The 12,621-nt window shown below is 46.9% G+C and overlaps 1 protein-coding gene and 1 pseudogene across 1 annotated transcript in view; one reads left to right on the top strand and one right to left on the bottom strand.

Moving 5' to 3' along the window:
• The window catches only part of LOC144486175 (uncharacterized), a 31,670-nt gene that overhangs the window by 662 nt on the left and 18,387 nt on the right, over positions 1 to 12,621 (bottom strand). Inside the window, exon 2 of the mRNA XM_078204265.1 lies at positions 2,675 to 3,911. Within this exon, the coding sequence (XP_078060391.1) occupies positions 2,675 to 3,560 (886 nt within the window). The 5' untranslated portion in view covers positions 3,561 to 3,911. The remainder of the gene's footprint in view (positions 1 to 2,674; positions 3,912 to 12,621) is intronic.
• LOC144486193 (5S ribosomal RNA) lies at positions 6,492 to 6,600 on the top strand (annotated as a pseudogene).

The following is a 12,621-nucleotide window of genomic DNA, read 5'->3' as shown; positions in this document are numbered from 1 at the left end:
ACCATCATCATTGTGTTCAGCCTCAGAATTCTCTGTGTTGTGTCTCACTGTGAAAGTTTATCACACGATGATGTTTTCATTCAGACCTGAAACACCTGTTAATAGTTCCCCAGTCATTGCTGGGGTTCAATCACCTATTAGTGCTGTTCCAATCCTGTCTTTTGTTGCGATATCCAGACACACTAAAGATGCTTTCACCCTCACACGAAACCTGTCAAAGTCCAATTATGCTTCACAGGCAACCAATAGATCATCTATCTTGTAAATCTCAATGAATCTTTATAAAAGATTCAAACCTTCATCAGTATCCAACTGATGGACATCCAGCTCACAAAATACTTTGCTTCTGATCTTTTTGTCAAGAAGTGACAGTGCCAAGGCCAGACCTTGTTTTCTCCTTGGTCGGGAATGTAACCTGGGGTAGCACGGTAGCACAGTGGTTAGCACTGCTGCTTCACAGCTCCAGGGACCTGGGTTCGATTCCCGGCTCGGGTCACTGTCTGTGTGGAGTTTGCACATTCTCCTCGTGTCTGCGTGCGTTTCCTCCGGGTTCTCTGGTTTCCTCCCACAGTCCAAAGATGTGCGGGTTAGGTTGATTGGCCATGCTAAAATTGCCCCTTAGTGTCCCGAGATGTGTAGGTTAGAGGGATTAGTGGATAAATATGTAGGGACAAGGGGGTAGGGCCTGGGTGGGATTGTGGTCGGTGCAGACTCGATGGGCCAAATGGCCTCTTTCTGCACTGTAGGGTTTCTATGATTGAACCCGTGTCCACATCTCCACCTCATTCTTACATTGATCGGATGGTTCAGACTTCAAGAACATCAGCGGGGAATCAGACCCTGACAATTCCCACTGGCTTTCAACCATTTCTCACAAAAACTGCTGGGATTGTAAGCTCCTGCCTGAAATATACTTTCCTTTAGTTTTTAAAATTCACCATGAGACAAACATTCCCTGTTACCATGTTATAATCCTGACAGCATTATGGTGAAGGAAGAAACTGAAGCTAACCTTTATTTGGAATAGATTTATTTGCAGAGTAAAACATTACAAGTACATACCTCCCAACTCCACTCTGTGACAGTGTCTCTTTATTTGCACTCGTCCAATCAATGCCCTCCATTTGTATATATTTAATCTCAAATAATTTAGTTAACACCCAGAGTTGGAGCAGATAATGGGTCTAATCTGAGTGATTGCCATAATGTCTCAACAGGGGTTGAATCATTCTTTTGCTCCCACACTGAGTGCCAGTAAATGGCCTCTCACCTAGATGAACTCTCTGGTTTCTCCACAGATGATGACTCAGTGAATCCTTTCCCAAACTCAGAGCAGGTGAATGGTCTCTCTCCAGTGTGAACTTGCTGTTTCTGCAGAGCAGATGACTGAGTGAATCCCTTCCCACAGTCAGCACGACTGAACAGCCTCTACCCCAGTGTGACTGCATTGATGAGTTTTCAGTGCAGATGGGTAATTGAATCCCTTCCCACAATCCTCCCATTTCCACAGTTTCTCTGTGGTGCCAGAGTCCTTGTGTCTCTCCAGGTTGAAGCTTCGTCCACATACAGAACGTGTCTACAGTTTCTCCCCACGCTGCATGTTGTGGTGTTTTTTTCAGGCCGTGTAACTCGTCTACAAAGAGTCAAATAGGTTTGAGAAACCCAATGCATTCCTTCTGAGCTGTAATGACTCTGACTGGAAAGATACAGCGTAGCTACATGTAATATAGTTTAAGTTTATTGATTAGTGTCACAAGTAGGCTTACATTAACACAGCAATGAAGTTACTGAAAATCCCCGAGTTGCCACACTCCGGTGCCTATTCAGATACACAGAGGGAGAATTTAGCATGGCCGATGCACCGAACCAGCATGTCTTTCCGACTGGGAGGAAACTGGAGCACCGGAGGAAACCCATGCAGACACGGGGAGAATGTGCAAACTCCACACAGACAGTGACCCAAGCCAGGAATCAAACCCGAGTCCTTGGCGCTGTGAGGCAGCAGTGCTCACCATAATATGATAGTAAACTAATAAAAATAGAAATGTGTTGAATTAGAAAACCATAAAAAATGGTCCACCAATCACTTCAGTCTCCACAGTTGCATGGCTTCTCCCTAATGTGATTGAGAACGGAGTTGTTTCCTTCCATGTACAAAATTCTCTGCTGTTCAGATAATCTGATGCTTTGTGCAAGTTTCCTGACCCCAAATCCTCCTCTTCTCAAACCAACTATATTAACACTGAAACAGAGCTGAAGTTATTTTTCAATTCAGCAGAAACAGACCCAAAGGAACATGGTTTAGTTTGAATATGCTCAACAGGAAAATACAATCACAATAGTTCCTTGTGAATTCACTGGTGTCTCAGAAGAGTGGATGAGGTAACATATCCCTTCCCACACCGGGAGCAAGTGAATGGCCTCTCCCCTTTGTGAATTCGCTGGTGTATTGCTAGGCTGGATGAATCAATGAATCTCTTGCCACACACACAGTAGGTAAAAGGCCTCTCTCCAGTGTGAACTCGCTGGTGTACAACTAGTTTGGATGACGATTAAATCCCTTTCCACTCTGGGAGCAGGTGAATGGCCTCTCCTCTTTGTGAGTTCGCCAGTGTATTGCTGGGTTGGATGAGTCAGCGAATCTCTTCTCACACTGGGTGCAGGTGGGATGAACAAGTGAATCCCTTCCCACAATGAGAGCAGGTGAATGGCCTCTCCCCAGTGTGAATTCGCTGGTGTGCCCGCAGGTTGGATACCCAAGTGAATCCCTTCCCACACTGAGAGCAGGTGAACGGTCTCTCCCCAGTGTGAACTCGCTCGTGTACCTGCAGGTTGGATGAACAAGTGAATCCCTTCCCACACTGAGAACAGGTGAATGGTCTCTCCCCCGTGTGAACTCGCTGGTGCCTCCGCAGGTGGGATGAACAAATGAATCCCTTCCCACACTGAGAACAGGTGAATGGCCTCTCCCCAGTGTGAATTCGCTGGTGTGTCTGCAGGCTGGATGACTGAATGAATCCCTCCCCACACTGAGAGCAGGTGAATGGCCTCTCCCCAGTGTGAACTCGCTGATGCATCCGCAGGTGGGATGAACAAGTGAATCCCTTCCCACATTGAGAGCAGCTGAATGGTCTCTCCCCAGTGTGAACTCGCTGGTGTGACTGCAGGTAGGATGATTGAGTGAATCCCTTCCCACACTGAGAGCAGGTGAATGGTCTCTCCCCAGTGTGAACTCGCTGATGTCTCTGCAGGCTGGATGACAGAGTGAATCCCTCCCCGCACTGAGAGCAGGTGAACGGTCTCTCCCCAGTGTGAACTCGCTGGTGTGACTGCAGGTTGGATGATCGAGTGAATCCCTTCCCACACTGAGAGCAGGTGAATGGTCTCTCCCCAGTGTGAACTCGCTGATGTCTCTGCAGGGTGGATGACTCAGTGAATCCCTTCCCACACTGAGAGCAGGTGAATGGCCTCTCCCCAGTGTGGCTGCGCCGATGAGCTTCCAGCAGAGATGGGGCTCTGTATCCCTTCCCACAGTCCCCACATTTCCATGGTTTCTCCATGGTGCAGGTGTCCTTGCCGTTCTCTTGGGTGGACAATCAGTTGAAGCCTCGTCCACACACAGAACACGAGTACAGTCTCTCCCCGCTGTGAATGGTGTGATATTTATTCAGGCTGTGTAACTGGTTAAAGCTCTTTAGTCCATGCACTGGAACACTCTCACTTGAGTGTGGCAGCGTGTTGGTGCTTTTCCAGTCACACTGATGTTTGGAATCTTTTCAAATCAACAGACTGGACAATAATTTCTCCTTCTAGATTCAAAGGCCGATGATATTCAGCTCCCAAGGAATATGACTCTGTCAGATCTAGACGTGACGTTTGAGATTTCGGCCTGTGATTCCTCTTTCAATATCCTATAAAACAAGTTTACAAAAGTCATCAGTGTCAGTACAGGATGGAAATTCAGAACAGACAATTCTAGTTTCTATGGAACATTCTTTCCTATTTCAGTCCCAAAACATTGTGAATCTCCATCCCACACACTCTCCCTCCATTCTCACTCTGCTGTATCTAATATTCACCCTCCCAATTCTCCTGAAGGTGCTGATTGAGGCTGATTGACAGATCCATGCTCACTGCTTCCTGTCCTGGACACAGAGACCATAACAAATAGGAGCTGCAGTCGGCCATTTGGTCCATCGAGCCTTTTAAACTATTCAATGAGATAATTCGTTCATCTACCTCGGCATCATTCTCCCCACACTAAACCCATATCCCTTGATATCCTCAATATCTAGAAACCAATCAATCTCTCTCTTGAAAATAGTTGATGACTGAGGCTTCACTGTCCTCAGGGGTTGAGAATTCCAAATCTTTACCACATCCTTGGGTGAAGAAATCCCCCCACGTATTAGCTTCTGCTCCATCTTCTTGTCTGTTCCCCATAACCCTTGTCAGTCAAAGATCTGTCTAACTGGGATATATTCAATGATCCTCAGCCTCCACTGGTCCCTGTGGAAGAGAAATCCAAAAGACTAACAACCCTCTGAGGGAAGAGACGTCTGGAAATATATAACGTAGCTACAGTTCCATATTACAAGATATTCAGATCCCAAGGAATATGACTCTTTCTAGGTGTGGCGGTTGAGATTTTTGCCTGTGATTCCTCGTTCAAAATCCTGTGAAATGAGTTTGCAAAAGTCATCACAGTCAGTATAGGATAGAAATTCAGAGCAGACAATTCTAGTTTCTCTGGAACATTCTTTCCTATTTCATTCCCAAAAAGTTGTAAATCTCCATCCATATCTATGGATTCTATTTACAAATGAAAGTGGATGAGCACTTGAAGGAAATAAACTTGCAGGAGAATGGGGATATCGAGTGGGAATGGGACTGGAATGTTATACAGAGAGTCAGCCTGGACTCGAGTTACCAAATGGATTCCTTCTGTGCTGTAATGACTTTATGACTGGAAGTGTATAACATCGCTGCAGCATTATATTACAATGCATGAAATAATAATAAATGTATTTTATTACAGAAGCATAAAGAATGTATCTAATCTGAGTACCATATAATAACACTAGACATATCTCTGTCCTATATTAATTTACTGTACGCCTGAATGTCAGCCATCTCCTGGGGAAAGCTGCCCTTTAATGTGAACATGAGGAAAAAGACCATCCTTTTCGACAGACAAATAAATGTGTCAAGCTGAGGGAGCAAAGGATGTTTACCAGGCTGATTCAGGGAATCGCGGGACTGATGTATGAGGAGAGACTGACTCGGTTAGGATTGTTTTCGTTGGAGTTCAAATGAATGAGGGGGGAATCTCAAAGAGACTGATAAAATTCTAACAGGTCGAGACAGGATAGATGCAGGGAGGATGTTCCTGATGGAGTCCAGAACTGGGGGTCACAGTCTGAGGATTCAGGGCAGACCATTTAGGACGGAGGTGAGTAGACATTTCTTCACCCAAAGAGTGGTGAGCCTGTCGAATTTATTACCACAGGAAGTAGTTGGTGCCAAAACATTGAATGTATTCAAGAGGTGGCTGGATATAGCACTTGGGGCGAATGGGATCACAGGTTACGGGGAAAAAGCAGGATTAGGCTATTGAGTTGGGTGATCAGCCATGATTGTAATGAATGGCGGAGCAGGCTCGAAGGGCCAAATGGCCTCCTCCTGCTCCTATCTTCTATGTTTCTATATCAATGTCTTTAAGAGAGAGAGAGACCTGGGCCAACCTTCCCAGAGTCTGCAACCTCCCTGGATTCACTTCCTTTCCCTTCAGTTGCTGCAAGTCCCCAATTTCCCGCAGAATGAGAAGAGAAACTCACAGATGTTGGCCTCCTTTAGGTCAAACTCACAGATGTGAACGACAAGAGAAAGTTTGACTCTCTCTGAATCTCCATCTTCAATCACACAAGGCCCGCGCTCTCAATGGCTGGAGGACCAGAGTCCTTCCGGTCCTCCAAATCTTCCTATTGGCCAGAGCTGGTAAGGGGCCGTGAATCAAAGGTGCGCATGTGCGAGTTTGGGGGGAATGCGCATGTGCGGGTGTGGGGCGGGGCCCGGGACAAAGTCGGCGCACTGACCATTGTCTGTCCGGCTCTTCCAGCCTTTCCCATTGGACAACAGCTCAGCGCGGCTGGAGGACAAAGTCCCGCCCACCCCCACGTGGGGCTCCGCCCCTCATTGTCTGTCAACGGGGTTTGACCAATGGAAACTCCGGAGGACCAGAGGTTCTCTGGTCCTCCAGCCAATCAGAGCTCCCCATTGCCTGAATGCGGAAGTGGACAATAAGACCATAAGACATAGGAGCGGAAGTAAGGCCATTCGGCCCATCGAGTCCACTCCACCATTCAATCATGGTTGATTTCGAGCTTGTTCAGCTGCTCATTCCTGCCCAGCGAAGCTGCTGCCGCTCTCTCTCTCTGAATGAAGATTGAGCTTCAGACACAGACTCAAGGAAGTGAAAAGAATCAGCCAATGCCTACGACCATACTAGTCTGAAAACGCCTGATCTCGGAAGCTAAGCAGACTCAGGCCTGGTTAGTAGTTGAATGGAAGACCTCCTGGGAATACCAGGTGTAGTAGACTTTAGGGTGGCATGGTGGCACAGTGGTTAGCACTGCTGCCTCACAACGTCAGGGACTCGGGTTCGATTCCTGGTTTGGGTCACTGTCTGTGTGGAGTTTGCATGTTCTCCCCATGTCTGCGTGGGTTTCCTCCGGGTACTCCGGTTTCCTCCCACAGTCCAAAAGATGTGTGGGTCAGGTGGATTGGCCATGTTAAATTGACCCTTTGTGCCAGGGGGACAAGTTAGGTTAAATGCACAGGGGTACGGGGATAGGGCCTGGGTGGGATTGTGGTTGGTGCAGACTCGATGGGCCGAATGGCCTCCTTCTACACTATAGGATTGTATGATTCTATGAAGTGAATCCAGAGAGGGTGCAGACTCTGGAAAGGTTGGCCCAGCTCTCTCTCTCTCCCTCTCTTAAAGACATTGACATTCTTTGCTCCCTCAGCTTGACACATTGATTTGTCTGGTTAAGAGGATGTTCTCTTTCCTAATGTTCAGAATTAAAGGGCTGCTTTCCCCAGGAGATGGCTGACATTTAAGGGGACAGTAAGTTAATATAGGACAGAGATATATCTCGTGATTTTTTTTGTCACAGATTCGATAAATTATTTATGGTTCTGCAATGAAGTAATTTATTCTTATTTATATTCTTGTAATATTGTACTGTACCTATGTTATATACTTCCAGTTATAGAGTCATTCCAGCAAAGGGGTCCTTTCAGCCACACAAGTCCGTCCTGACTCTTGGTAAAAGTCTCTTAGTTCTGGAAGCAGTGAGCATGGATCTGTCAATCAGCCTCAATCAGCACCTTCAGGGGAATTGGGAGGGTGAATATTAGATACAGCAGAGTGAGAATGGAGGGAGAGTGTGTGGGATGGAGATTCACAGCTTTTGGGGAATGAGAGAGGAAAGAATGGTCCATAGAAACTAGAATTGTCTGTTCTGAATTTCTATCTTGTACTGACAGTGGTGAATTTTGTAAACTCCTTTTACAGGATATCCGAAGGTGAAGATTTGCAGGCAGAAATGTCAAACCAAATGTCACACTAAGATCTCACAAATTCACTCTATTTATCGGAACCTGAATATCATCAGTCTTTCAATTTAGAAGGAGAAATTTTTGTCTGTTCTGTCTTTTTCAGGAGATCTTAAATATCAGTGTGCCTGGAAAAGCACTGAAACACACACACACCTGAGTGAGCGTGTTCCAGTGCACGGACTGTGGAAAGAGCTTTAACACAGTTGAACAAACATTGCACCATTCACATCAGGGAGAGAAATTAATTGTGTTCTGTGTGTGGACGAGCCTCAGTAGATCGTGAAACCAGCAGAGTCACAAGGACACCCGCACCATGGAGAAACGGTGGAAATGTGGGACTGTGAGAAGGGATTCAATTACCCATCAAAGCTGGAAACGCATCGACGCAGAAACACTGGGGAGAGGCCATTCACCTGCTCTCAGTGTGGGAAGGGATTTAGCCAATTCTCCCTTCTGCTTACACACCAGCGAGTTCACACCGGGGAGAGGCCGTTCGCCTGTTCTGAGTGTGGGAAGGGATTTAGTGATTTATCCACACTGCTGAGACATCAGCGAATTCACAATGGGGAGAGTCCATTCACCTGCTCTGACTGTGGGAAGGGATTCATTCAATCATCCCGTCTGCTGGCACACCAGCGAGTTCACACTGGGGAGAAGCCATTCACCTGCCCTGTTTGTGGAAAAATTTTCAGTAATTCATCCACGCTACTGACGCACCAGCGAGTTCACACTGGAGACAGACCGTTCAATTGCTCTGACTGTGGAAAGGGATTCATTCAGTCATCCCACTTGCTGACACACCAGCGGGTCCACACAGGGGAAAAGCCATTCACCTGCTCTGAGTGTGGGAGAGGATTCAGTGATTCATCAAACCTGCTGACACACCAGCAAGTTCACACTGAGAAGAAACCATTCAACTGCTGTGTGTGTGGAACGGGATTCAAACATTCAGCAACCGTGATGAAACACCAGCGAGTTCACACCAGGGAGAGGCCGTTCACCTGCTCCATGTGTGGGAAGGGATTCACATTGTTATGCAACTTGCAGAGACATGTGATGGGTTTGATGCTGGTGAGAAAGGGGGGAGGGTCAGGTAGAACAAAGAGAAAGTCAGGGATTGGTTAGAGGGCGGGTGGAGATTAAATGACAAAAATGTCCCGGAACCCAAGGCAAAGGGAGAGGTAATGGTTGTAATAAAGAAACAATAAGAAGTTTTAACAACAGCAGGTTAAAGTCCAAGAGGAACCTGGTGTTGTTAAAACTCTTACTGTGTTTACCCCAGTCCAACGCCGACATCTCCACATCGTAAAGAAACAAAGCATTGGCCCAGAGTAAGTGTTAATGGTAGAATAAAGGACAGCTCTGTCTGGAAGCAAAAAAACATGAAAACAAGATGCAAACTGACACTCAGCAAATAAAAAACAAATCCAAATGGAGGAGAGAGTTCAGGGTGTGAAGTTGTTGAACTCAACGTTGAGTCCAGAAGGCTGTAAAGTGCCTCATCGGAAGATGAGGGGCTGTTTGTCCAGCTTGTGTTGGGCTTCTCCGGAACATTGCAGCAGGCCGAGGACAGAAATGTGAGCGTGAGAGCAAGGTGGTGAATTCTAATGGCAAGCGGAAGGTCAGGGTCATGCTTGTGGACTGAGCGGAGGTGTTCCACAAAGAGGGCAAGGAACAGGCTACAGATGAATTAAAGAGAACCCATTTGTGTCCAGAACATTGTGAACATCCTTTTACTCTGGTTGTCTTTGATCCTTACAAATGCTGCTAGAACTGCTGAGATTTTCCAGCATTTTCTCTCTTGGTTTCAGATTCCAGCATCCGCAGTAATTTGCTTTTATAAGGCTGCAGATACCTCCTCCCAAGTAACATGCGTGTGCCCAAGACATCATCACTTGTTTCCCTTATTTCTTTAGCACCCATGGTGCTCTCCACAGTAAACACAGAGGAGAAGTATTCATTAAAAATCTCACCCATCTCCTGTGGCTCCACACTCAGATGGCCATACTGATTTTTAAGGGGATCTATTCTCTCTCTAGCCACCCTTTTACTCTTAATATAGCTATAGAACCTCTTGGAATTTTCTTTAATCTTACCTGCCAGATCCATATCATACCCTCTTTTTGTCCTCCTGATTTCCCTCCTCAGTATTTTCTTACACTTTTTATAGTCAGAGTGATTCACTTGTCCCCGATTTCCTAAACCCAATGTATGCTTCCTTCTTTTACCTGACCAGAGCCTCAATGTCCCTTGTCTGCCAGAGATCCTTAAATTTACCATTATTTCCCTTCACCTTAACAGGAATATACTGCCCCTGGACTCTTGATATCACACTTTTAAAACCTCCCATTTGCCAGTCATTCCTTTCCCTTCAAACAAACTCACCGAATCGACATCTGCTCGATCCTGCCTAATGCCCACAAAAGTGGCCCTGCTCCAGTTTAGGGCCTTGACCTGTGGACCTGTCCTATTTTTTTCCAGAACTATTTTGAAACTATTGGTGCTCCCAATAGTGCTCCCTGACTGACACTTCAGTCACTTGCTCCACCTCGTTTCTTAACTGTCTAATAGAAAGTGAGTCCAGGAATTGATGATGAAAAATAAGGAGCTGGGAGATGAATTGAACAAGTATTTTGCCTCGGTGTTCACAATAGAGGATACAGTTAAAACTCAGAAACAGCTGGAAATCAGAAAACAGAAGTGTGGGATGAACTCTGAAAAAGCACAATTCCCAGGGAAGTGGTCCTCAGCAAACTGTTGGAGCTGTGGGCTGATGGGTCCTCGGGTCCTGCTGGGCTTCATTCTCGGGTCCTGCTGGGCTTCATTCTCGGGTCTTAACAGAGGGAGATCGTTGATGTTCAATTTTCTAAACCGTCCGTCGCCATTACCCGCACTGCGCATGCTTCAGGTCCCGCCCCTCATTCACTCCGATTGGTTGGAGGACCAGCCGCTCCCGCTCGGTCCTCCAGTCCCGCCCCCTCTTCCTATTGGTCCGGAGCTGCCGTCAATCAGTCCCCGGGCATTGTGATGTGGAGCATGCGCAGTGTCATTGCTGTCCTTGGCGCTTGTTTGTCCCGGAGAAGCGGAGTCAGCGTTAGGCGGTGGCTGGGAGGATTTGGAAACACTTTGTGGATCCGCAAACCCTTCAGAATCATTGTCAGCTCCCTGGTTTGCAGCTGCGGGGCTTCTCCCTCCCTCCCGGGAACAGGCCCAGGTTAACGGCCCCATCCTGGCTCAGCCACTGGAGGATGGTTCACATCAGAGGATGGGGGAGGGGGACAATAAATAAGAGGTTACACTTTGGCCTCAAATCAATGAGGACTCTGATCTCTGGGAAGGAAGGAAACCCTGGGAGGTGGGCGGGGAGGATTCACAAATACCCGCTGGAGGCCCCAACACCCCCAGTAAGAAGCTGCAGCTCCCTGCAGTGACCAGGAGAGAAAATAATTGATTTTATATTCACTCTGTACAAAAGAACTGAACCCAGCCAGAATAGAGGGTGGGAGAAAAGATTTGTGAAGATATTTCACACTGGGTTTGCCAGGCTGACCAACTCTCTGAGAAAATGAAAGGACATCCTTCATGAGTCTGTCGGAGCAGGCGAGCAGTATTGTGTGCGGTGCTGCTGGAACTGCGTGGGTGGACAGGGGCTGGTTGGCAGCCAGAACAGTTGGAAGAGGGTGCTGCACACATCCATCTTATGGGTGAAACAGCACCCATACGCCATGCAGCCTGGCACACTGGAGTCATGGGACAATCCATTGAAATATGAGCTGGTTGGTCAGTGTGAGAGTTGGTTGCAGGACAGGGAGGAGGGAAAGTGTTCAGGATGAGGATTTACTGCTGCACAGGAACAAGTGAGGAAACGATGTTCCACAGAAAGTAGAAATGTCTGTTCTGAATTTCTATCTTGTACTGACAGTGATGTTTCTAAACTCCTTTTACAGGATATTTGAAATATACACACATTAAATCATCCAACCTGGAGACACGAGGACATCTACACCATAGAGAACCCATGGAAATGTGCGGACTGTGGGAAGGAATTCAGTTCTCCATCCCAGCTGGAAGCACATCAGCGCAGTCACACTGGGAAGAGTCTGTTCATCTGCACCGCGTGTGGGAAGAGTTTTAGTCGAATGTTCAACCTTCGCACTCACCAGCGACTTCACACTGGGAACGGCCATTCACCTGCTCTGTGTGTATGAAGGGATTCAGCAGTTCATCTCGCCTGCTGAAACACAAGTGTGCTCACTAACTCATCTGATCTCCTGATACACCAGCGAGTTCACACCGGGGAGAGGCCGTTCACCTGCTCCATGTGTGGGAACAGATTCACTCAGTCACAAAACCTAATGAGACACCAGCGAGTTCACAAGTCTGGAGGCAGATTCCCCAGTTATTGAACAGGTAATCACATCTTGCACTGACCCATGTTCATTCTGATAGCTATGGTGTGTTTCTGCTGCTGTTATTAACTGCTGTAACCAGCTTGAGTTAACAATTCAGGTATTTGTTCAAGTTCAGATGGACTAATGGATCAACCAGGGTCTAATTGAATAACAGAGCAGACTTGAAGGGGTGAACAACCTATTCCATTTCCTGAGTAGTCTGTCCACAGGACTGTCCTACTCTTTAACTCTGCTCCATCGCTGGTTCCTGGTGAAGTGTCTTCTCCCCACTTAAGAACAAAGAAAAGTACAGCACAGGAACAGGCTTTCCATTTATCAGCTGGTGTTTCTGCTGCTGTTAATAACCCTATAACCAGCTGGAGTTAACTGTTCAGCTATTTGTTCTTCAAGTTCAGAAAGACTAATTGATCAGCCAGAGTCTAACTGAATGACAGAGCAGACTCAAAAGGCTGAATGAGCTACTCCATTTCCTGTGTTGTTTCCCCCCCGGGCCTCTCCCACTCTCTAACTCTGCTCCAGTGCTGGTTTCTGGTGAAGTGTCTTCCCCCCCAGTTCTCCCATCACTTTCCATTCATCAGCTGGTGTT

This window comes from Mustelus asterias, unplaced genomic scaffold (genome assembly GCF_964213995.1).
Source record: "Mustelus asterias unplaced genomic scaffold, sMusAst1.hap1.1 HAP1_SCAFFOLD_296, whole genome shotgun sequence".
NCBI lineage: Eukaryota > Metazoa > Chordata > Chondrichthyes > Carcharhiniformes > Triakidae > Mustelus > Mustelus asterias.
This window is presented reverse-complemented; position numbering and strand designations above follow the sequence as displayed.